Source organism: Procambarus clarkii, chromosome 81 (assembly GCF_040958095.1).
Source record: "Procambarus clarkii isolate CNS0578487 chromosome 81, FALCON_Pclarkii_2.0, whole genome shotgun sequence".
Classification (NCBI taxonomy): Eukaryota; Metazoa; Arthropoda; class Malacostraca; order Decapoda; family Cambaridae; genus Procambarus; species Procambarus clarkii.
This window is the reverse complement of record NC_091230.1, coordinates 7,468,538-7,496,488: the sequence shown is the minus strand read 5'-3', so window position 1 is coordinate 7,496,488 and position 27,951 is coordinate 7,468,538. Positions and strand designations below refer to the sequence as shown.

General features: G+C 43.5%; 1 protein-coding gene across 3 annotated transcripts in view; it reads left to right on the top strand.

Moving 5' to 3' along the window:
- Window positions 1–24,972, top strand: part of LOC138357962 (uncharacterized) — a 39,638-nt gene extending 14,666 nt beyond the window's left edge. For all 3 annotated transcript variants that reach the window (XM_069315140.1, XM_069315141.1, XM_069315139.1), the window contains exon 2: window positions 16,073–24,972. In XM_069315140.1, coding sequence (XP_069171241.1) covers window positions 23,370–24,557 — 1,188 coding nt within the window. In that variant the 5' untranslated portion in view covers window positions 16,073–23,369 and the 3' untranslated portion in view covers window positions 24,558–24,972. The remainder of the gene's footprint in view (window positions 1–16,072) is intronic.
- Window positions 24,973–27,951: the final 2,979 nt, after the last annotated feature.

The window sequence follows — 27,951 nt, the reverse complement described above, 5'->3', positions numbered from 1 at the left end:
TTGAATTTAAACAATTACGTTAATACACACATGTCACAACGACACTTAAATGGCAGCAATAACTCGTACATCAATTAATTACATCAACTTGAAAGTCAAGCGTTCGGTGAGTAATTCCCAATTAATTACTGAATACAACAGCCTATTAATTCAGACGAGTATTGATAAAGCCTACTGTCTCTCAACTGACAGTTTTCTTCCGGTCTTACGACAAGATTACCTTAACGAGGGTAGACTACTATACCACACAAGTTTACAACCCACCGTGTAAACAACAACATCAACACCTGGTGAATTCACTAAGTGGCAGTTACTAATTCTCTCTAATTAGCTACGAGTGCTTAATCACTCTGTCCGCAGACAGATCTGATCTGTCCAACGAATTACAGCAGCTTAATTACAGCGCAATTGACTCCGATCATAACAGACCATCAACCTCTTACGTTAATCACTCAATTAACGACAGCTCGTTAAATCGTTAACACTACGTTAGTCTTCACTTGACAATTCCTCCACTGCGTGAACTTCACTGTGACTGTTGCCTTTACACGTCCTTATGTTAATCACAACAATGTTCAACGAACAAGTGACCTCGTTAAGTAAATCGTGACCCCCGGTGACGTTAACTGACTTTAATTCTCACGGAATCCTTCACAGTACACAACGCCTTCCACCAAGGTCAAACATGTCTACGGTTTACACACGGTACAACACAGTACAACACAGTACATCCTTGCCACTCTTGGCAAAACTTGTAAATGACTTCCCCCAGTAAATTATCCACCAATAATTCACGCTTTACCACAACACAACAGTAAAATATATAACCAAGGGAAATCTCCCTGTTACCACACTTTTCACTGCTGAAAAAGGGAATCAAATTACAGCGAATACATATGCATAGAAAAAAATAGAAGCAAATAACTCACTTTACTCTACCTCTGAATGTGTCACTAGGTGTCCTCACACACGTCAAAAATCACAGTTGGGCCCAACCTCAACTTGATGACGGCAAACAGGGTAGACTCACACGTCTCCAATTCCCATTCACCTCACCAGGTGGTCACAGGGACAAAGGACAGACAGAACACTGGGGGCGAACCCAGCTTCAGAGTTTTATTACCCAAACGGAAACAGTGTACTAACATCAATCATGCGGGCCCGCAACCTCCCTTTCACACTCATACCCGTCAATCACACTCCCACTGCTGCTGCTGGATGATGACGTAGGCGTCCTCACTTCCTACACGTGGTCAGGTGGAGCACAGGGTCCTAGACCACGGGGTTAGCTCCACACACAGAGACCAGGGTGGCGCAGACACACCAGCTTAGGCAGGCCAGGGTGCGCGCACAACAGCAGGGATGCGGTACCACGCCCTTCCACTTGAAACGGTACCCCAGGATACGACGGTGCACGGTGTAACACGGTACACGAGACCCGAGACGGAGTCCTACACTGTTCCTAAGAATTAGAACTTTTAAGGTTTCTCTCATAACACTGAAACCTTCTCTAGCATGTCTCACAGCAGTACCTTCAAGCACAGATACGATAGATGGCGGATGGCACTTTCGTAGCCCGATAATTAATGCCTCACTCAATCCAGTTGCTCTAAGATGGTGTCCTACAATTACACGGCTAGATGGCAAGTTCACACGGTTCGGTACAAGCACCTTTCCGATTACCGGATTGTTACGCATGGCACACGGAAAGATAGCAAGATGATAGGCGTGACTTTAGTAACGTTGCAGGCGATATTTCCCGATGCTTGGCCTAGCACGGGAAATGACGTCCTCTGGCAGTAACGTTCTAGGTAAGAATGTCTTTTCCCGCCAACACTACCCTAGGGTACCATGCGGTACCCCTCAGCGTCTTGGCCAATCACAGTTCAGCATTCCTGAGGCCCAGGAGCATTGGCCAATAGCGTACCTGCCCCATGACGCTACCCCCTCTCACACGAGGTGGACACGTGATAGGGGGGGGGGGTGGTCTACGGCGGTTAACCCCCCCATAGCTCCCTCTCTACACTTGACTTGTACAAAATTTCCCTGAAATCAACTCCCTACTGTAATTTCCTTCACAGACCTGATACAGCGATCAGAATGACATCAATGGCTAGCAAATGTCATGGGCTGTCCAACGACACCCAACACGACTGTGGAAAAGTTATATTCAGAAAGTTGAATCACGGTGCACATCACTGGTGTACTGTGCAATTTCGTACTTAATTTAGTGCACGAGAGAGCAGGAAAAATATGTCCCCTGACACTCTACTCATCAGTAGACACTGGGATCCCACTGATGGTGTCGTACAACCCATCAGCATTACTTACCTGTGCGGGTCGTTACCCGTCCTTCCTTGGAATTTGCCAGCAATGTGCCCTCTCTGCCCGCAAGTCCAACACATTCCGTTCCTCCTTGAACTACGGTGTTTTGGACTGCTAGGACTAGTCCTTCAGGGACTACCTGCGGGCGTCTTCAAAGCACTTTGTGGGACGGGTCTCACTACTGGACGAGATTTGCCAAACAGTCGTGGGTAACTCTTTGGGACATACCTGGTAGAGGGCCGATGCGTTAGAATGTACTCCTCAGCCATGATGGCTGCCGCACTCAAGGTCTCTACCTGCTGCTAATCTTGGTATGTCTTGAGATCTCCAGACAGACATTCCTTGAAGTCCTCCAATAGTATGAGCTACTTGAGTTGCTCCTTCGTCTTCACCTTTCGAGACACGCACCATTCCTGGAACAGCCGTTCCTTGAGACTTGCAAACTCCATGAAGGTGTGCTCCGAAATCTTCTTCAAGTCCCGGAACTTTTGTCTATAAGCTTCCGGTACCAACTGGTAGGCCATCAGCACAACCTTCTTCACAGCGTCGTAATCATTGGAGTCATCCACTGGCAACGTGGAGTATGCAATTTGGGCCTTCCCAGTCAAGACAGACTGGATCATGATGGCCCAATTCTCCTTCGGCCAATCCAGTGACACGGCTACCTTCTCAAAGGCATCAAATAACTTGGAGACTTCTTTTTCGTTGAATTTGGGAACCATCTTAATGTTCCTTACTGGATCGAAACCACTTGTTTCCCTCCTACCACCTAACCTTAGCACTTCCAATTCGTGTAGTCTTTCCTTCTCTTTTTCTTGTCTTTCCTTCTCTTTTTCCTCGCCTTTCTCGTTCCTCTCTCCTTCTCTTTCCCTTTCTATTCTTTCTTCTAATTCCAAATGTTTTATTTAAATTTCCTTCTCTTTCAAAGCCATTTCCTTTTCTTTCATTTTTCGTTCTATTTCAAATTTTTTCCACTGTATCTCACAATTGACCTCTAAAGCAAGAATTTTCACAGCAGGTAGACTGATATTCAGTTCACTAGTATCACTCTCACCGTCACTGCCTCTGTCTTCCTTTTCAGTGGACGCCATAACACTTTCCTTGGTACTCTGTACCTCGCTTTCCTGCTTCTCCTCGGCCTTTTAAGTGCTTATGGACTTTTGTCAAAATCTCCACACGGGAATCACGCTTGCTCACTTTGATCCCTAAATAGGCACTTATTTGCACTTAATTCCTGCTTTCCCAGATACTTCAATCTAACAAGACAGTCCTCCTTGTTCAGAAATTCCTGAACATCGTCTAGATTGTCAATGGATTCTTTCTCTGCCATAGTGTTCACTTCAAGCTATGCATGAGCATGCAACACTGCACTTTATTGTGTTGTGCTCACAATAAGTGTTGCACTGCAACACTTATTGTGAGCACTGCACTTAATCACATGGCGCCCCGCACAGGACACTTAACGTCCTAACAAATAATGAACAGGGGGAATTACTCACAGGGGGTTGCACTACTTCACCACCCCTATCAAACGCACTTGATAAGGGGTCGGATCCCTCTGGGGATGCCAATTATGTTACAGACACTATGGGTCACAACCGGGTTCTTGATCTATGACCCAAAGTACTAGTATCCAACCCCAAGTCGGGAGTGGCTTTCAAGGAGTAGGCTAGGTAATGCAAGTAATAAAAAGGGGGGAGCTGAAATGAACACAACACTTCATTCTTTATCAATATATTCACTTAACTTATTACCCCTTTCCCATCACATTAAATAGAAAATAGAAAATGAGATAATATTACTACACGTTGATGTTTACATGTGTCGCTCTCACATAGGACACTAAGCACTCCTCACTGCTAACGCGATGCAGCCTTTGTCAATTTCCATGTTTCCTCAACACACCATACCATCCTCAACCAGTACTGGAAAACACCAATGAGTCTACCCTTGCCGTGGGCCAGCCTACCGACAGCATCACTAGGTGCCTCTTGTGAATGCCCACAATCACTTTCCGGCCAAGTGCTGGCAAAGAACTTCAGCCACACGCTGATGGGCCTCTACACAGACAAATACAAGGGTATCGAACCCCCCTAGCAGGAGCCTCTAGAGACGGGATAGTAACGCTCCTCAAACAGGCACTCTACTGCCGGTCGTCACTTCCACTAGCCAGTCCCGGGATACGCCGAATTCTTTCACTGCCACTCCACTGACAGAAAGCAGATACCACACAGTTCCTCTTCGGCGGTGGCTCACTTAGTCGTCAAGCAGAATTAAGTAGAGAAAAATTAGGCTGCCCAGTGTAGACAGCTTTTCTCCGTAACACTGCAGCCCTACGTCGCCTCTGTGGATACAGACACGTCATCAGTAAACTGGCCAGTACTGGTGAAACTAGGAAATACCACTTACTGACTCTGGCATTGACATTCAGCTCATATCACAACAGATGGCACTGATCTCTAGTCGCCCCCTCACCAGAGGTCATCCTCAGTGACTCCTCTGGCTGAACAAGGCAGGAATCTTGAGCCAGTTGCAGGTATTAGACAGCCACCTCCAGATGGCATTGTCGACATTAAGTCTGATACTGTGGGGGTGAGGGAGCAGACTCACAGATGGCGCTGACATCGCTACTCCATACTCCGACGATGAGGTCGGGTTCATAACAGTGAGGTAGAGCTTTTGACTACCTATCGAGCAATGGTGATGTTGGCTACTGAAGAGGACTACTGGGTGTTTCTGCGCCAGTTCAAGGGGTGGACATTTAAATTGCCAGGAGCTGCTGGGTCAGTTGTTGTCTCCGACTGCAGGGGCACTTCGACATACGTCAGTGTACATGGCGCTCCTATTGAATTCCCTGAGGAGATACTGCGGAGACACTTCGGACAGTTTGGGAAAGTGGTGTGTATGCGGACGAATATCATTTCATTTAGTCATTGGAAATGTGACTTTGGTCAGACATCCCGTCTTCTGTGAAGCTAATGAGGTTTTACATCTGTATGTATTATGCCCGGCAGCCACGGACATGTTTCTGTTGTTGGATGTCGGGCCACATGGCTGCTGGATGCTCTGCAGGCATCATAGAGTAGGTAAATTTATTTCATGAGGAGGAATTCCCTCCAATGGCTGTTAACGAGGCTCCAGAGAGTGTGGATGGGGTGTTGCTTTGGCTGCTATGCCTCTCCGTGTGTCAGACGGTGCGGCTGCTCCTGGTGGGGGTTGGGCGCTGGATGCTGTGCCATCGGCCAAAGTGTGTTCTGCAGCTGCTGTTCGTTCTGCCAGCAACGGTGTGGAACGGCGGGTCGACCTCCCACTTCTGTAGCTGTTATGCGCTGCTCTCCTGTGGCTCCCGTCTCCGCATGCCCGCCGCTTCTGCCTGCCGTGCCGATGGGGTGTGAAGAGTCGCGGCCTTCTGCTGTGCTTGGACTAGCCCCCCACATCGTCACTGCCGCTGCAGTCTTGTGGGATACAAGGGATCGAACTCCCTGCATCTACCGGGTATTGGATTCTGTGACTGTGGTGAGTTCTGATGATAGTCACCTGGATCCTAAGCGCTCGAAGCATTCTTCGCCTAGTTTGGCCTTGGTGGGTTCTGCCTGGCATACGTGAGAGAGTTTGCCAGTTACGTGTCTGGTAACGATGAGGCGGCAGTACCTGGTTATGTTATGGCGGATTCGGCGGTGGTGGTGGAGGAGGTTCGAGCTGCGGGGAATTGACCTGTGATATTTATATTTATTCATTTTATATTAATTTATATAGAATTTATATTTTATGTTAATTTATATTTTTCGATAGTAAACTGTTTGGTTAAAGTGGACTATATTTCTTAAAATGTCTCACAAATCACTTTCCTTACACATTCTGGGGGATTAATTAAATTATTTATGTTCATAACTGGTCCAACAGTTATGAACAAAAATTATCACACCAAATAATCCTTATGGTTGAGGCTGGCATTAACAACATGTACTGACGATCTAGGTAACTAGTGTTAATTCTTGTTCCTCTACTGTTACACCTGTCAAAGGACACACAAATAATAGCAGGAATCCTAATATGACAGCTATATCAAGGAAATATTACCAATTTAAATAAAGAGATGATAATATTGTTCACGCTGGTTTGTATCTCGATTTGTGTCCTAACCAGAATAATCCTATCTACCTAACATTGCTAGCCAGGAATGACTAGATACGATTTCGGAATTGGACACTTCCTATATTTGAAGATGATGACTGTGTGTTTATAATGGAAGCACTCTGCTTCTCATAACACTTCGTACAAGGGAGTTACTGTGGAAATTTAAGTGAGCTCCATGTAAGACGTTGTTGATAAAATTACAATGGCTGACTGAGCCAACCCGCCCACTTGCATACCTTGTTCTCCAGATGTGGGAACCGACCTGTGAGATTTATATTTATTTAATTTATATGAATTTATATAGAATTTATATTTGCGTTAATTTATATACTTCGATAGCAATTTGTGTGATGATAAGTAGACTGTATTTCTGCAATAATCTCACAAATCGATCCTCTACACATTCGGGGGGGGTTTATATTGAATTTATATATATGCAGCCAATCAAACTACAGTATTAACTACACATTGTTAAACATTGAAGAGGTTCCTTATCTTATTTGTACAGCAGGCCTTAGTCCACCAGGTATAACCAGGATGTAGACACCAATTTATCCTCTTTGAGGTAGCTTCCATCACCCAGTAACTGGTACATAAAGCATGCTTCCTCGTCTTGACCTGTCAAAAGGGCGCTAGCTATGAAGCCAGAATCCTAATATATGACAGCTATATCAGAGAAAACACTGTACAAGGAACCATAAAGACCTAGGCTTAATTACCTTGTTTGAGTCGATCATTTGTGATCTAACCGGCAACCCCTATCTAATGACATTAATGGCCATAAATGAAAGATAAACGGGTTTCGGAAAGACACTTCCCTTGAGATTGATGACAGCGTGTTGATGATGGCAGATCACTACTCTGATCTTCCATAACACTTCGTCCAAGAGAATTTATAGGAGCCGTAATTTGCTCCACGACTCTGTGGTCTTAACAACAATAACAATGGCTGACCACTCCCCCCTCACTGACGCTACTGGCCTACATTGTCCAGATGACATTAAGTGATAGAAGGGTCACATTTACTCTATTTTAATTCTGATAATTAAGTTAATTTATATGAGACGTTTTTATGATGGTAAAGTCCTAAGACTAATGTATTTAAGAATAATTTCCACCATAATAGGTGGTGAATTTATAATAGTATGTGGTAATGATATCCCGTTTTCTATAGACGGAAATTCCACTACAAGTTACATTTTCTATGGGTTAACTTGTTTATACAACACAGCAGCAATATTATCTGCCTGTATGATATTATTAAATGGTGTCGGATTCTCCGACACCAGATGTCAAAAGTAGTTAGAGGGCCAACATCTACTCGATTTTGGTACTGATAGTTAAGATGATTCAAGGGAGATGTTTTTATGATATTTACAGTCCAGAGATTGTTGTTTAAAAATAATTCCCAACTGAATTAGCTGGTAAATTTAATAGCGACGTGCCAATGATATCCCCCATTTTCTATTGAGGAAAATTCCAAAGCTGTCTTCTATGAGTAAATTTATTTATTCAACCCAGCAGCAATATTATCTGCCTATTGTATTAAATGTTAGTAAATGGTGTCAGGTTTTCCGACACATGCGGCGGGTGTAGGGGGCTCTGTGTTGGTTCTTGTGTGCCCCCTTGTTGTGGGCTCCGTGGAGTGGATGGTGGTTCTCCCTCCTGTGGTGCTTGGTGAGGCCAAGACCACCACTTAATGGTGGTCCTCAAGAAGAATGTGCCCCGGGGGCGCTCTGTGCCTTTGCCCCGTGCCCTGCGGTCCGATGTGCAGCAGCAACCTGTGTTGCTGTCCCTTGCGGCTTCGGTGCCTGTGTCTCAGCCTCCTGAGAGTTCGTCCCCTTTGGTGTCGCCTCCCCCCCCCCCTTGTGTTGCTGCCCCCTTCTGGGGATGTGGTCGCCTGGTCGGGGGCGCCGTGTCTGTAGCTGGTGTGGGGGCCCGGGTGCAGCCAGTCTCCTGGAGCTTGTCCATTGTGTGGGTGCTGAGCGTGTGGCCTTTCATCGCTGGTGTTCCTGATTTTATGACGCGCCATTTGGCACCACTTGGCGGTCGCATTCACGACAATGTGCTGGTGATTTGGGTGCCATACTGTTTGCGGTTTCTGGAGAAGGATTATCCACATAAGTATGTGTAGGCGTTGCATTTTAGTTTACGTCACTTGACTTAAGTGTATAGGTATATCTCCTTTCATATCCATGTTGTGGGCCCTTCATGCCTTTGTTCTATTGTAAATATGTTTTGATTGTACCATGCATTTGAGTTTGAGTCCGTTTCGGACTGACTTGTGTATTGTCTTTTTGTGTTTATTTGTTGCGATGTATTTATGTTTTTTGTGTTTTCATGTGTTTGTGTTGGGTTTGGTTTTTGGCTTATTGTTATGTTACTTTGTACTTTAGTTGTTGGTTTATTTTTCTTGTATTTGTTTTATTGTATTTATGGAGGATGGTTTTGCACGTAAAAAAATTAAAATGTAAATTCCATTCACAACATGGGTATGAGGTACAACTTCCATTAATATTCACAACATGGGTACGAGATAAATCTCTCATTACTATTCACAACATTGGTATGGGGTACAACTTCCATTAACATTCACAACATGGGTATGAGGTACATCTTCCATTAATATTCACAACATGGGTACAGGGTAAATCTCTCCTTACCATTCACAACATTGGTATGGGGTACATCTTCCATTAACATTCACAACATGGGTTTCATGTGGGATTTTAATTCTCGGCTTTCTTCTCCGAGTCAATTCTTAATGCAGAATATGAATTAAATTTACACTGAGAAAAATCAAAATGAGCTCATATTAATTACAAAACAACTGCAGAATTATTCTTTGATTTAAACAATAAGCTATACTCATTACTCTAGAACTCTAGGGTGAAACAACTAAACAGGCTTGAGCACATAGCTGGCTCTGCTAGAGTAGGCTCCTTCAATCGGTCTGGTGTTAAGACGGAAGTAATCATTGCAAGAACCAAGTCACTGTCCTGGGATATCTGCCAAGAAGTTCCACATTATTACTTATAATAAAACAATATTCCAGCGAAGCACTAGTTCGACGTGTAGTACGCTGTGCAACACACAAGAAATAAATAATTATAGAATCGCCTATTTAATAAAAAATATATGAATATTTATGATATTGAATACAATTTATTGAGAACAAATTCTATATTATAACAATTGAATTTAATATCTCAACAATTAAATTATATCAATGATTTATTTACTCACTTAATTTGGAGTAAAACCCAACGCTGTGATTCGACGCATCAGATTGGGGAAACACAGTGACATAGGCAAATGATATTACGTCAATTCACCTTATACCAAACCGTCACAACTATCCTTGATAAATAGGTTCCGGTGGCTGTGGTCGACGTCTGCTAGCCGACCCTATTCTCGTTAGTTGGGAGCAAGGACAATATTTTGTGGCTGGGTCAGGACCATGTGGCGTCCGGCTCTATTTTAGTGTAATTTGCGGCACAGTTTATTGTCTATGTTACACTGAAGCGCTTCTTGATTTGTTTAGTCTCTGGAACATCACTGGTTATCCTGAAGTGGTGTTAAAGTTAACAGTTGCGACGGATAAGATATAACACTGTGTAACACTCAGATACGGCAAAAATGAGGATCTTAAACGTAATACAGGGTACAAAACACAATCGAATCTGCCCATAGAAGGAAAACAGCATGTCAAAGATTTGGGAATAATGATGTCCGACGACCTAACGTTTAGGGAGCATAACCAAGCAAGTATTGCGTCAGCCAGAAAAATGATAGGATGGATTACGAGAACCTTCAAGTCCAGAGATCCCACCACAATGGTTGTACTCTTCAAATCACTTGTGTTGTCCCGTCTTCAGTACTGCTCAGTACTCACGTCCCCCTTCAGAGCAGGAGAGATTGCTGAAATTGAGGGACTACAGAGAACATATACGGCACGCATAGACAAGATAAAGCACCTAAATTATTGGGATCGTCTCAAAGCTCTCCAAATGTACTCACTAGAAAGGAGACGAGAGAGAGATACCAAATAATATACACATGGAAAATACTGGAGAGACAGGTCCCAAATCTGCACAGTAAAATAACAACGTACTGGAGTGAACGACATGGAAGAAAATGCAGAATAGAACCAGTGAAGAGCAGAGGTGCCAATGGCACAATCTGAGAACACTGTATGAACATCAGAGGTCCACGGTTGTTCAACGTCCAACCAGCGAGCATCAGAAATATTACAGGAACAACCGTGGACACCTTCAAGAGGAAACTAGATTGTTTCCTTCAAGTGCCGGACCAACCGGGCTGTGGTGGGTATGTGGGCCTGCGGGCCGCTCCAAGCAACAGCCTGGTGGACCAGACTCTCACAAGTCAAGTCTGGCCCCGGGCCGGGCTTGGGGAGTAGAAGAACTCCCAGAACCCCATCAACCAGGTATCAACTGGGGCCCGTCACCGTGGGCAGCAACCAGCGTGTCGGGTGATTGATTCTTCAAGTTAATGGCGACTGACTTCCCCATCCACTCATGTGTGTGTTTGGTGGAGCGTTAATTTACTTTAATTACTAATTAATCACTAATATATATTATTAAAAGGAAAAACCTTAGTATTATCTAAAGATACTTTTTTATAAGCTGTAACTATTATTACTAATTTTGGATCAATAAAAACCTCACAAACAAATGTTGATGAATCGACTGCCAAGTGTGCTTAAACTCCTCAGGCAGGGACCATAAGACGCCCAGAAGGCAGCGACCATGAGACGCCCAGAAGGCAGCGACCATAAGACGCCCAGAAGGCAGCGACCATAAGACGCCCAGAAGGCAGCGACCATGAGACGCCCAGAAGGCAGCGACCATAAGACGCCCAGAAGGCAGCGACCATGAGACGCCCAGAAGGCAGCGACCATAAGACGCCCAGAAGGCAGCGACCATAAGACGCCCAGAAGGCAGCGACCATGAGACGCCCAGAAGGCAGCGACCATAAGACGCCCAGAAGGCAGCGACCATGAGACGCCCAGAAGGCAGCGACCATAAGACGCCCAGAAGGCAGCGACCATGAGACGCCTAGAAGGCAGCGACCATGAGACGCCCAAAAGGCAGCGACCATGAGACGCCCAGAAGGCAGCGACCATGAGACGCCTAGAAGGCAGCGACCATGAGACGCCCAAAAGGCAGCGACCATGAGACGCCCAGAAGGCAGCGACCATAAGACGCCCAGAAGGCAGCGACTGTGAGACGCACAAAAGGCAGCGACCATGAGACGCCCAGAAGGCAGCGACCATAAGACGCCCAGAAGGCAGCGACCATGAGACGCCCAGAAGGCAGCGACCATGAGACGCCTAGAAGGCAGCGACCATGAGACGCCCAAAAGGCAGCGACCATGAGACGCCCAGAAGGCAGCGACCATGAGACGCCTAGAAGGCAGCGACCATGAGACGCCCAAAAGGCAGCGACCATGAGACGCCCAAAAGGCAGCGACTGTGAGACGCACAAAAGGCAGCGACCATGAGACGCCCAGAAGGCAGCGACCATGAGACGCCTAGAAGGCAGCGTCCATGAGACGCCCAAAAGGCAGCGTCCATGAGACGCCCAAAAGGCAGCGACCATGAGACGCCCAAAAGGCAGCGACTGTGAGACGCACAAAAGGCAGCGACCATGAGACGCCCAAAAGGCAGCGACCATGAGACGCCCAAAAGGCAGCGACTGTGAGACGCCCAAAAGGTAAGCGACTGTGAGACGCACAAAAGGCAGCGACCATGAGACGCCCAAAAGGCAGCGACCATGAGACGCCCAAAAGGCAGCGACTGTGAGACGCCCAAAAGGTAAGCGACTGTGAGACGCACAAAAGGCAGCGACCATGAGACGCACAAAAGGCAGCGACTGTGAGACGCACAAAAGGCAGCGACCATGAGACGCCCAGAAGGCAGCGACCATAAGACGCCCAGAAGGCAGCGACCATGAGACGCCCAGAAGGCAGCGACCATAAGACGCCCAGAAGGCAGCGACCATAAGACGCCCAGAAGGCAGCGACCATGAGACGCCCAGAAGGCAGCGACCATAAGACGCCCAGAAGGCAGCGACCATGAGACGCCCAGAAGGCAGCGACCATAAGACGCCCAGAAGGCAGCGACCATGAGACGCCTAGAAGGCAGCGACCATGAGACGCCCAAAAGGCAGCGACCATGAGACGCCCAGAAGGCAGCGACCATGAGACGCCTAGAAGGCAGCGACCATGAGACGCCCAAAAGGCAGCGACCATGAGACGCCCAGAAGGCAGCGACCATAAGACGCCCAGAAGGCAGCGACTGTGAGACGCACAAAAGGCAGCGACCATGAGACGCCCAGAAGGCAGCGACCATAAGACGCCCAGAAGGCAGCGACCATGAGACGCCCAGAAGGCAGCGACCATGAGACGCCTAGAAGGCAGCGACCATGAGACGCCCAAAAGGCAGCGACCATGAGACGCCCAGAAGGCAGCGACCATGAGACGCCTAGAAGGCAGCGACCATGAGACGCCCAAAAGGCAGCGACCATGAGACGCCCAAAAGGCAGCGACTGTGAGACGCACAAAAGGCAGCGACCATGAGACGCCCAGAAGGCAGCGACCATGAGACGCCTAGAAGGCAGCGTCCATGAGACGCCCAAAAGGCAGCGTCCATGAGACGCCCAAAAGGCAGCGACCATGAGACGCCCAAAAGGCAGCGACTGTGAGACGCACAAAAGGCAGCGACCATGAGACGCCCAAAAGGCAGCGACCATGAGACGCCCAAAAGGCAGCGACTGTGAGACGCCCAAAAGGTAAGCGACTGTGAGACGCACAAAAGGCAGCGACCATGAGACGCCCAAAAGGCAGCGACCATGAGACGCCCAAAAGGCAGCGACTGTGAGACGCCCAAAAGGTAAGCGACTGTGAGACGCACAAAAGGCAGCGACCATGAGACGCACAAAAGGCAGCGACTGTGAGACGCACAAAAGGCAGCGACCATGAGACGCCCAAAAGGCAGCGACCATGAGACGCCCAAAAGGCAGCGACCATGAGACGCCCAGAAGGCAGCGACCATAAGACGCCCAGAAGGCAGCGACCATAAGACGCCCAGAAGGCAGCGACCATGAGACGCCCAGAAGGCAGCGACCATATGACGCCCAGAAGGCAGCGACCATGAGACGCCCAGAAGGCAGCGACCATAAGACGCCCAGAAGGCAGCGACCATGAGACGCCTAGAAGGCAGCGACCATGAGACGCCCAAAAGGCAGCGACCATGAGACGCCCAGAAGGCAGCGACCATAAGACGCCCAGAAGGCAGCGACTGTGAGACGCACAAAAGGCAGCGACCATGAGACGCCCAGAAGGCAGCGACCATAAGACGCCCAGAAGGCAGCGACCATGAGACGCCCAGAAGGCAGCGACCATGAGACGCCTAGAAGGCAGCGACCATGAGACGCCCAAAAGGCAGCGACCATGAGACGCCCAGAAGGCAGCGACCATGAGACGCCTAGAAGGCAGCGACCATGAGACGCCCAAAAGGCAGCGACCATGAGACGCCCAAAAGGCAGCGACTGTGAGACGCACAAAAGGCAGCGACCATGAGACGCCCAGAAGGCAGCGACCATGAGACGCCTAGAAGGCAGCGTCCAAGAGACGCCCAAAAGGCAGCGTCCATGAGACGCCCAAAAGGCAGCGACCATGAGACGCCCAAAAGGCAGCGACTGTGAGACGCACAAAAGGCAGCGACCATGAGACGCCCAAAAGGCAGCGACCATGAGACGCCCAAAAGGCAGCGACTGTGAGACGCCCAAAAGGTAAGCGACTGTGAGACGCACAAAAGGCAGCGACCATGAGACGCACAAAAGGCAGCGACTGTGAGACGCACAAAAGGCAGCGACCATGAGACGCCCAAAAGGCAGCGACCATGAGACGCCCAAAAGGCAGCGACCATGAGACACCCAAAACGTAAGCGACTGTGAGACGCACAAAAGGCAGGCGCTTACGTTTGCGAAACTCCATTTAGATACTTATTAATATAATACCGTGCATGTTTCCCACAAATGGGGTACATATTCCATCACCGCTCACAGCATGGGTATGGGATACAGCTTCCCTTACCATTCACAACATGGGGTATGAAGGTCTCCCACCACAACTCACAGTATGGGTATGGAGAACATCTCCCACTACCACCACCCACAGTATGAGTACATGGGTGTGATGTAAATTTTCAATCACCGTCCACAACTTGAGGTTGGAGCTATGTATGCTTGAGTATACATAGCTTGAGTATGGAACCTTGAGTACGGTTTCCCCATACTGTGGGGAACCGACTTGTGAGATTTATATATATTTAATTTATATGAATGTGTAGAATTTATATTTTACTTTAATTTATATATTTAGATAGCAAATAGTATGAGGTTTAAGTGGACTATTTCTTCGAATTACCACAAATCGACTCCTTTGCACATTATGGGGAGGTTTATTGTTTATATATGTAGTCAATCATATTATCGATTAGCAGACATTCAATACAGTATTAAACTACATATATTAGTAATTAAAATTGGGAGGCCATATCTTATTACAGGTAGGCCTGGTCCACCAGTTATAAACAAGGATGATCACACCAAATAATCCTCGTGGTTGAGGCTGGCATCAACACCATGTACTGGTGTACCAAGTAACTGTTCTGTTTCCCTCTTCAATTGTTCCAGTCAAAGGGCACTTGCAACAATAGCAGTAATCCTATATATATATGTATATGACAGCTATATCAGGGAAAATATTGGTAATTTAAATAAAGAGATGAGAATAATGCTCACTATGGGTTGGTCGCTGCCCGTGTCCTAACCGGATAATAATCCTATCTACCCATTACTGGCCAAGAATGACTAGATAAGATTTCAGAACTGGGCACTTCCCTTGTTTAGATGATGACTGCGTGTTGATGATGGAAGCACTAATTTACTCTCCATCACACTTCGTCCAAGGGAGTATTATTGGAGCTGTTCTTCTCCTGCGACTCGTTGATTAACCATAGCTGACACCCTCCAGCACTGACGCCCTGGCTCTCTTGTCCAGATGTCAGAAAGTGGAAGAAAGGTCACATTTACCCTATTTTGGTATTAAAAATTAAGTTGATTCAAGTGGGACGTTTTTATTATGTTTAAAGTCCAAAACATAATAAAATTGTTATTAGGAATATTCCCAACAGAATTAGCTGGTGAAATTAATAGCGCCATGTGGAATGATATCTCGTTTTCTATGAGATGAAATTTCCACTGCTTCTTCTGAGTTAATTTATTTATTACAAACCAGCCGCAATATTATCTGCCTATTGTAAATGTATTGTAAATATTAGTAAATGGTGTCGGGTTTTCCGACATATACCTCTCGCAGCATGGGAATAGGGAATACATCCCACATCATGGCTATGGGGTATACCTCCACAACATGGATATGGGATACACCTCACACAGCACGGGTATGGGGTACACCTCCGACAGCATGGGTATGGAGAATACCTCCCACATCATGGGTATGTGGAATATCTCCCACAGCATGGGTATGGGGTTAATAATAAAGTAATATCCTTGTCCTGCAGGTGGCAGTGATCGGGCAAGATGGCCGCCAGGGCTGCCAGACGTCTCCTCATTGTACTGAGTAAGTCTGATCATTATCTTTCTATTATAATGATATAAATTAGACGACTGTGAACTTTATCCTGGACGGTAACTGAAGGAACACACATTTGTCCTGGACGGGAACTGAAGGAACACACATTACGTTATTCTTCCAGTGAATGTTAGGCGTCAGTGTAAGAAGTTCCGTTGTGTGGGCAAATAAAACTAAACAATTATGAATGCGGATAGAATACATCAATGGAACACGGAACACCACATTTTAAAAAATGGAATACAGAAAACCCCCAAGCCTACATCAATGGAACACCACGCCTACATCAATGGAACAAATGGAACACCACGCCTACATCAATGGAACAAATGGAACAACACGCCTACACCAGTGGAACAAATGGAACACCACGCCTACATCAATGGAACAAATGGAACACCACGCCTACATCAATGGAACAAATGGAACACCACGCCTACATCAATGGAACAAATGGAACACCACGCCTACATCAATGGAACAAATGGAACACCACGCCTACATCAATGGAACAAATGGAATACCATGCCTACATCAATGGAACAAATGGAACACCACGCCTACATCAATAGAACAAATGGAACACCACGCCTACATCAATGGAACAAATGGAACACCACGCCTACATCAATGGAACAAATGGAACACCACGCCTACATCAATGGAACAAATGGAACACCACGCCTACATCAATGGAACACCACGCCTACATCAATGGAACAAATGGAACACCACGCCTACATCAATGGAACAAATGGAACACCACGCCTACATCAATGAAACAAATGGAACACCACGCCTACATCAATGAAACAAATGGAACACCACGCCTACATCATTAGAACAAGTGGAACATCACGCCTACATGAACGGAACACAAAGAACACTATGCCTACATTACTGGAACACATGAAATACCGTACATACATCATTAGAACACATGGAGAACCTTACCTACATAACTGGAACACATGTAACACCACGCCTCCATAACTGGAACACAAAGAACACCACGCATACATCACTATAACATATTTAACACCACGCTTACATCACTGGAACACATGGAACAACACGCCTACATCATTGGAACACATTGAGCACCACACCTACATCACTGAAACACATGGAATACCACGCCTGCATCTCTAGAACACATGAACCCCACGCCTACATCAATGGAACACCACGCCAATATCACTAGAACACATGGAACACCACGCCAACGTTACTTGAACACATGGAACACCACGCCAACATTACTGGAACACATGGAACACCACACCAACATCACTAGAACACGTGGAATACCACGCCAACATTACTGGAACACCACGCCTACATCACTGGAACACATGGAATACCACACCTCTATTATTGGAACACATGGAATATCACGCCTCTATCACTGGAACACATGGCACAACGCCTCTATCGCTGGAACACTACAACTCTATCACTGGAACACGGAGAACATGTCGCCTCTATTACTTGCGCACATGAAACACTTCTTCTCTATTATTGAAACACATAGAACTATACACTTTTATCACTGGAACATATGGAACACCACGCCTCTATCACTGGAACACATAGAACACCACGCTTCTATTATTTTAACACATGGCGTACTATGCCTCTATCATTGGAACACATGGTATACCCAGCCACTATCAATGGAACAACTCCTAGATCTTTCTCTCTCGAAACCTAGAGAGAGAAATATCTAGGAGTTGATATCACGTCAGTCTCCTGAAGCCCGTATCAAAAGAATAACATTGGCAGCGTATGCGAGACTGGCAAACATCAGAACTACTTTCAGAAACCTGTGTGAGGAATCTTTCAAAACCTTGTATACCACGTATGTTAGCCCAATCCTGGAGTATGCAGCCCCAGCATGGAGCCCGTACCTTGTCAAGCAGAAGCCGAAGGTGGAAAAAGTTCTGAGTTATGCTACTAAGCTAGTCCCAGAACTAAGAGGCATGATTGTCGAGGAAAGGCTGCGTGAACTGCAGCCTTTTGCAGCCAGGGGAATTGACAGGGAAGACAGAGATGGATTATTTAACACGGGTGGTACACGCACAAGAGGACATAGGTGGAAGCAGAGTACCCAAATGAGCCACGGAGACATTAGAAAGAACTTATTCAGTGTTAGAGTAGTCAGTGAATTGAATGCACTAGGATGTTATGTGGTGGAGGCTGAATCCATACACAGTTTCAAATGTTGATAAGATAGAGCTGGAGAGTGTCTATCACTCTCCAGCTCTATCAGGAATCTGTCCACCAGTAGATTGAAGAGTGAAAGGTGGAACCAAAGAGCCAAAGCTCAACCCCTGCAAGCACAAATATGTGAGTACAACTAGGTGAGTACTAGAACAAGGAGAATACCCTGCCTATTTCATTGGGACACATGGAACAATTTGCCTCTATCGCTGGGACACATGGAACAATTCGCCTCTATCACTACGACACATGGAACAATTTGCCTCTATCACTGGGACACATGGAACACTTCGCCTCTATTAATGGAACTCATGGAATACCACGCGTCTATCACTGGAACACATGGAGCATCACACTTCTATCACTGTGTCATGTGAAACACCACACCTGTATGGCTGGAACACATGGAATACAACGCTTCTATCACTGGGACACATGGATCTCATTGCCTCTATCATTGAATCTCATGTAATACCACGCCTCTGGGGGGGGGGGGGGGTAGAAATAGCCTAAGCTACTCTATCCCTTTGAGATGTATTTTTTCTTGTCTCAATAAACATACTTGAACTTGAACCACGTCTCTATCACTGGAACACCCCGCCTCCATCGCTGGAACACATGAAACACTTTGTGGGAAATTTTACCCTCCTATCAATATTATCATCTAAGAAATGTATAATTTCTGTATCATATCTATATTATATCAAAATCATATCAGAATCATTATAGAATCACTATAGACTCATAATACATCTTGATGCCTACATGACTTTGTGCATGATCTCTCAAGGATCCAGAAGCTTCTAGAAGGATTTCTTAGTTAAAAAACATTTGGAACATGATTCGATTTCCGGTAGGGATTATAAATCGAATCCTTAATAAGAATCAGTAGTACTATCAAGTACTACTTATAATCTTTAAATCCTATATCTAATTATATTATAATTACATCTTATCTCAATCATATGTCTAGACAGTAAAAATAATCAATCAATATTCATTGAAGCTACCCCCTTGAGAGGGAAGGGGGGGCATTTCGGGGAGAGAAGCGCCCACTACACTCCTCGGCACTATGCGTTTGTTTACAACAGAGTGAACAACAGTGATGGATCCTTAGCGAACATTACTTAGCTCAGGACACCTTATCTAATTATCTTTATCACCAGTGAACACACTCTAGAACTGGGGGAGTATCTGGACAATATATCAACAAGGAAAATTCCTAGAACATTTATATCTACATAAGAGTGTATTATGGAGCACACAGTGACACTGCCTCCACCTCTACTATCATCTTTCTGCAACACAGTTAAAGTAAAATCACGTAGCAACGCTACAGGAACAATCTACAGCAAAGCTGTTATATAAAATATCGTGCCTAAACTTGGTCAAGGAAGAGTTATCCAGTCTGGCACACTGTCAGATAGGCACCCGACATTCAGAGAGGTATATTGAAGGTTATTACAGTAGTGTATTAATTGGCCAACTGTATGCTTGTATGACTTTAATATCCTATAAGTCTGTCTGTCAGTTATAAAGCGAGGCACGCCTCATATTTCAGTAAGTTTATTAATATTGTAGTGCAGCAGTTGAATCTTTAAGCACCAAACCTCATGAGCGTCCATTGTGAAAGAAAAGATTCAGTCACAATAAATAAACAAAACTTCATGAGTGTCCATGGTGTGAGAAAAGATTCAGTCAGGCTGACTGTACCTCATCATATAAATTGAATATAAATACATCTGCATATATACTTGAATATATAAATTAAGTTAACAATTGCTTACTTAGCTATTTTTAAGTTATCATATAAGTTCATTTAATTGAATATAATTTCTAGTACTTAGTTAACAGTACTTAGATTACATTTAAGGTCATTTATCATACAGGGTGTACTTATACAATTTAAATTGTTATTTATAGTATAAGAATATATTAGCTGTTAATAGTTATGGTGCTAGGCTAGACTATGTATGTTTAAATCTCCGATTAAAACAGAGCCAGTGTTCAGTCATTGAACTGAATTTATTAAATCTTATCCTTGTGTAAAATATAAGTTGTGTGAGATACCTGTCAGCAGGTGGACTGTGGATCTTCAATCAACCTATCAACTAATTATTCACCCCACCTGCCCCTTACAGCCCACAATCTGTCATTAGGAAAAGAGGAGCTAGGATTTACAACCCTAGCTAGAGATTTTAGTTGAATTAATTTGCAGACAGTAATTTTTAATTTAGTTCAGTACAAGTCCCTGGTAGTTTTTCTCTCATATAAATCCCGGCAGGTTTTTCCCACATTTATGGTCCTTCGAACTGGATATTTATGGTCCTTTGAAACTAGATGGTTATATCAGTACACTTCAGACCGTATTATGGTCCTTTGAAACTAGATGGTTATATCAGTACACTTCAGACCGTATTATGGTCCTTCGTTTACCGTTCCAGCAAATAAATAAGAAACTTCTTGATTTTGCATTGGAATATTTTTTACATATTCTAACCTAGCCTAGCTAGCAGCCAATATTTATCATAGCTATATATCTAAGTAAACAAATTGTTTGCAGTGGCTTAAGCCACCATATCCATTAACAAGTAAGCATACATAGCATACTAGTAATTGTTCTGTGTTAAGAAACCACAGTACTTAATTTTATCAGTGTCACAGACACAACTGCATCTTAATCATATATACTATTATCTACCTCACTTGTGGTAACATATATACATATTTAAGTGTATTATCTAGCATTATCTGTAATCAACTGATTTTCAGAGCTGCTCATTACACAATATTCTTTAAAAAAAAGTGTTTTTATCACTGTAAGAACATTTCATTACAATCTAACCATAGTCAACTGTATCAAACCCTATCACAGGTAAAACCAGTAGGAATACTACTGTATTTTATCAAATAACTATTAGGGTAATAGATCTTGTAATGACTTTGCAAAAATAGTGCTATTTACTATTTTTTTAAAATTTTTACAGGATTTACCGATTTGGTGCATTTGTGCATTTGGATCACAAACCAAATTATTACAGTACTTTTGATAATTGAGCACCTACTACAACCAGATTCCAGGGAGGAAAAGAAGGGCGATCTTTGGAATTATTACCTATGTTGACAGGAAAGCTCATTTATCAAAATACATTAACATTAAACATATTTATCAAAAAAGAGAGAAAATCTCGGAATCTCCGAAACTTGGAAAAGGTCAAAATGGCTGACAGTATTCCACCAGGAGGTGAAACAGGAAATAGGAGAACACTTAATGGTCTACAAAATCACCTAACTCAACTGATTGACAAATGTCAAAAGTTGGCTAGACAATCATCTCCTGATTTATTAATTCTGAATACCAGAGTATAAGCAGCTGTTGAAAAGTATGGACAAATCAAACGCCATGCAGAGATTTATCTAACAGAAATGGCTACTGCAGATTTAACCCGAAAGGAACTTCAGGAAATCGTTGCTGAAATAACAATGTATGAAGATAAAATCCAAGATCAACTTGATCCTTTAATCAAACAAATATCTCAAGCAGGAACCCAATCCAATGTGAGTTCATCCACTCAGCAGGGCAATGCAACTGTCACACATATAGCAGCAGAGCTCTCAAAGGTACATTTACCATATTTTGAGGGCAAGGATGAAGATGATTGGGATACCTTCTGGAGAGCCTTTGATTCCATAATAAACTCCAAGGCTTCTCTCAAAAAGGCTACAATGTTAATCATTCAAAGGAAACTTCCTAATGAGGTCATAGACAGCCTATGCACCCATTATAACACCAACATCTTATCACAGAGCTAAATCTTTGATGGACTTCGAGCTTACGTACAAAGATTACAAAGCCGAGGAAAACTTAGATCACAAGAAAAAATCACCAAGGGTGAATCCATGGACAAAAACAAAATTGTTCAAACTGGCAGTCAAAAATCAAGGCAACAAAACTCCTCTTCTGCAAAGTGGAAACAAAGTAATGTTGGCTCTTATGCTATATTCCCCACAGTTAACAAAACTGTAGGAAATCAAGCTCCCAAGACAGATAAGACAAAAGGAGCTGCAAGTGCCCCAAAATGTTTATTGTCAAGAAGCACATACCATTTATCAATGCACAGTTTATGAAGACCGTGCCAGTCGAATCAATCGACTGAAATCTCTGAACAGGTGCATCCGTTGTCTATGGAAGCATGATACAAGTGAGTGTAACACTCAATTGCAGAACTGCCAATATTGTCATAAAAGTGTATATCACACAGCACTCTGTGCTGATATCAACACTCAATCCAGATCACAGACATCGAATAATAAACCTGCATCTCAGGCAAAGCCAAAAGATGATAATACCACAGCAGCCGTACAATTCTGTACAGTGATGAGTAATGTCAATGCCTTAGATACAGAAATTGTTACAACAACCATATTGCCTACTGCACAGCTAGAACTATGCAATCAAGGAATTTGTATTCAAACTAGAGGCTTTTTTTTATCAAGGGTCGCAGAAAACCTTTATCAGAAAAAAGATGGCAGAAGATTTACAACCTAAATCTTCAAAGCAAGTATCTACATCCATATCAGGGTTTTTTACCAATTCAGGTCGTAGAACCTTTCCGGTAGTACAACTCAATGTCTGTCTAGGTACATCCCAAAGGACAGTCGAAGCCATAGTAGTTGATAAAATTTTTACTGAAATGGAAGTGACTGGTCTGGCAGCCACTATTAAATTCTTAAAAGAAAAAGGAATCCAATTAGCAGATCCTCTGCTCGATTCTGACTACATAGAGGATATTGGAATCCTGATTGGAGCTGACTACTATCATCGATTCATTCTGGGATCAGAGGAATCTATGGGTATGAATATACTCAAATCAGCAGGAGGCATATTGATGACAGGACATATACTAGATCTTGAACCTTCAACTCCTGAAAAATCACATCATATAGAAACTGTAATTTTGGCTTGACTAGGCAAAGAACAGTCACCACCTAATATCCCCCACATGATTGATGACGGATTGGAATCTGTACATCAATTGTGGGAACATGATGCCATAGGAATAATTCCTGAACAACCAAGTCCTGATGATGTCTGTGCATACAATCAGTACTTAGAAACTGTACAGTACCATGATGGACAGTACTGGGTAAGGCTACCGTGGAAAATCAACCATAAAACCTTACCTACCAACTATCACATGACTTATGGTCAATTTAAGTCACAATTAGAAAAACTAAGAAAAAGGCCTGAGCATTTAAAACTCTATCGTGAGATTATTGCTCAACAATTAAAGAATAAATTCATCGAAGTCATGAAACACGACAATAAGCAAACAGGCCATTTTTTACCACACATGGCTGTAATGAGAGAATCAAAAATGACCCCTTTACGGATAGTTTTTAATTGTAGCTCTAAATCTGGACCCCAAGAAACCAGTCTAAATGATTGTTTGCAAACAGGTCCAAGTCTAACTCAAAAATTATGTGACATACTGTTGAAGTTTAGACTTAACAAATATGCGTTTTCAGCAGATATAAGTAAGGCCTTTCTAAGAGTTGTCTTGCAGGAACAAGATAGAGACTTCACTAAGTTTCTATGGGTAGAGAACCCAGAAGATATCAATAGTCCTATAGAGACTTTCAGATTCTCCTCAGTTCTTTTTGGGGTGACAAGTAGTCCATTTCCATTGCAAGCAACTCTAGATGCTCATCTGAAGAAATCATCAAGTCCCTATAAGGCTGAAATCAGTCAGAATCTATATGTAGATAATTTTCAAGGGACAGTTAATAGTACTACTGAACTGTTACAAATATATCAAGAGGACAACAAAGAGCTACAAGGTGCCAACATGCCACTACAATTTTGGGCCTTTAATAATGCAACATTGAATAATCAAATACCAGGAGATTACCCTGAATATCACGTACCAGAATCACAAAAGGTGTTAGGTATGGAATGGGATCTAATCTCGGACACAATATTAATCAAATCTGTACCAATAAATTATTGCATTGCTACTAAAAGGGATTTACCTTCACAAGTTAGCAAGGTATTCGACCCATTTGGTCTACTAAATCCTTCAACTATCAAGTGGCATTTATTGGTGCAAGAAGTTTGGAAGACTAAAGTTGGTTGGGATGATCCACTACCAATCCAGTTACAAAAAGTTTGGATGGAAGTGGCTCAATAACAAACTTTAGTCGAAAAGATAATTTTTCCGAGACACATAGTCGAGGAAAATGATGAAGTATCACTACATGTATTCGCAGACTCGTCAGCCAAAGCTTTTGGAGCTTGTGCTTACTTATTGACTTCTAATCAATCATATCTTATCACCTCTAAGGCCAGAGTTGCTCCATTAAAAATGAGGACTTTGCCTCAGATGGAACTAACAGCACTGCTAACTGGCACATGCTTAGCAGTGCATATCAAACAAGTCTTTCTACCGTGAACTTCAAAGATGTCATTATATGGTCTGACAATGAAGCTGTCTTACAATGGATATGAAACGACAACTGTCCGACTCCATATGTAAAAAATCGCGTCTCAGAAATTAAAGAAATTTCCGCAGGCTTTCAATTGTTGCATGTACCAACAAAAAATAATCCAGCTGATCTCTTATCAAGAGGTGTGACGTTTAAACAGTTTGCAAAGGCAGATATTTGGTTTGATGGGCCTCGATGGTTAGTGAATGGTAGTTGGCTGGAACAAAAGTCACACGTCATCACGACACAAACCATAACTACCACCAGGCAGCAAGCTCAAATATCAGTCTTGGATTGTACTCGTTACTCCTTGCTCATCAAATTAATCAATGTAACACAGAATGTGTTTCATTATCTCAAAAAAAAAGGTATAAAATACACTTTTTCAGATGCACTTATCTATTGGGTAAGACAAGCCCAGAGTGAAACTTATGGGAATAACTATGAAAATCTTCCGCATCAGTTAAAACGCAATCTCGGTCTGTGGATAGACCAAGAAAATCACAACATTCTGCGTTGCGGAGGGAGACTTAAACACACAGATATCAATCTAGATACCATGCATCCATGGCTTTTACCAAAAAATCATTGGATCACAAGGTTGATTGTGTTATATACACATCAACAAATCATCAAATATGGAGGAGTGTTAGACACACTCACACATATCAGACAACAGTATTGGATTCTTCAGGGAAGACAGCCAGTCAAATCAATCTTGAAAAATTGCATGATATGCCGAAGGGACGATGCAAGAACTTGCTTTTATCCAAGGCACCACCCCTACCGAAGGAACGAGTGGTCCATCTACATCCTTTCGAGACGACAGGAGTAGATTATACAGGAGCAGATTAGATTAGATACAGTTAGATTTGCTTATCTAACAGGGACTGCAGATATGCAACCTATCAAGGCATACATCTGTCTGTTCACCTGTGCTACCACCAGAGCAGTACATCTAGAGGTAACACCCGATATAACTGCTCAATCATTTATACAAGCTTTCCGCAGATTCGTAGCACGCCGGTCATGCCCCAAGCTGAGGATTTCAGATAACGGAGCAAACTTGGTAGCTGGAGAAGCATGTCTACAGGAAATCTGTTCCCATCCTGCAGTTACTTCCACACTAGAACAGCGTCATAGCAGATGGAAATTTATCCCTCCGAGAGCCCCATGGCATGGATGATTTTATGAACGGTTAATAGGAACTGTCAAAACATCCTAGAGAAAATCTCTACACCGTCAGAAAATCAATCTTCAAGAACTCCAGACAGTAATCATGGAAATAGAATCAAGGGTGAATAACCGGCCGTTGACTTACTTGTCTGATGATCCTACTCAACATGAGCCATTAAGTCCTGCCCACCTAATGTATGGAAGACTTCTGACTCCGGTACCATCTCTAGTGGATGATGAGATCAGAGATTCCTCATATGTGGGTCAGAGCGAGTTGGTTCAGGGGTATAAGCATCTGTCCAGAATAATAAAAAAATGGAATGGTGTTTGGACAAAAGAATATCTTACATCTCTACGAGAACATCACTATGGGGCCAATGTCCCACATAATATATCTAATCTCCAACCTGGTGATATTGTCTTGGTAGACAGTGATGGCCCTAGGGGTGACTGGCCATTAGGTAAAGTTGTCTCAGTCTATCCAGATAGCCAGAGAATTTTGAGAATAGTCAAAATCCTGTCTAAAGGAACAACTTCCCTGAAGACATTGGACAAACACATCCACATGGAATCAGTGAGCCAGCTGCAGTTAGATCCTGAGAGACCTCCAGACCCTCTAACTCCACATGACCCACAGACTCCTAACAGACACAATCGTCCACAACGGACAGCCAGACAAAAGTGCAAGCAAAATTTGCACTTATATTATCAATCCGATGGAGAGTAAATAAATACATATGGTTACTATAGTCCTTAGTATTGGACTCTATGCCAGTTCTCTCCCTCTGGAAGATGTGGGAAATTTTACCCACCTATCAATATTATCATCAAAGAAATGTATAATTTCTATATCATTTCTATATCATATCTATATTATATCAAAATCATATCAGAATCATTATAGAAACACTATAGATTCATAATACATCTTGATCCTAGATGACAATGCCACTATGTTGCAACCCATCCTCCGAATAGACAGTATGTTTTAATACTAAATGTAATAAGTACATTTTCATACTTACGTATTTAGTACATAATTGCACTTATCGGGCTGTTACAGTTACCGGCCGCCCTCCCTAGAAAATTCTCCCCGAAACGATGAATTCGTTTTCTTTAATGTAACGGGTGTGCTGTTTTCTTTTCTTAATTTTTGCGGATATTCAGTCAATTTTACATATACTCGTATACTCAGCACAAATTTTGCCTTTATAATTTAAGGTATCATGAAAATTGGCCGCTTTTAAGGCAATTAAGCATAGCAGAAGCACAGTCACTGACATTCAAAGGAAAGAAGGGATGAGATAACTATTTAAATTACGATTTAAATCCTTCTAATTTTTGCTCGTTCGTCAATGAGAACTGATGCCAACGCACTGATGATGTTTAATTTGACTTAAAACTAATGTAGATATATGACCGAACCTACCCAACTCTACCTAACCTAACCTATCATATCTTAACCTAACCTATCATTTCTTAACCTAACCTAAAATAACATAACTATGCCAATAATTTATGTTCTTAATGTAATATAATAATAATTATTCAAATATACCAATTGGAAATTTGTTGTTGAAAATAAAGAAAATCACTTGGCCTATTAGGCAAATCGTTCCTTGCATAGCAATGCAGGAGGAACGCAACTGGTAACTACAGGATGCCTTAATCCGCTTGTCCATCACGACCGGACAAAAGGAAGTGATAGCCGAAGCTAATTGAACCACTTCCCCGCCAGCACTCGGATGGACATCTTGGGCATAGCATTTTACCAAATCACCTCATTCTTTGGGGCACACATGAGGAACACAAATGCGAACAAGCCTGAATGGTCCCCAGGACTACATGTGACTGAAAACTCACACCCCAGAAGTGACTCGAACCCATGCTCGCAGGAGCAACGCAACTGGTAACTACAGGACG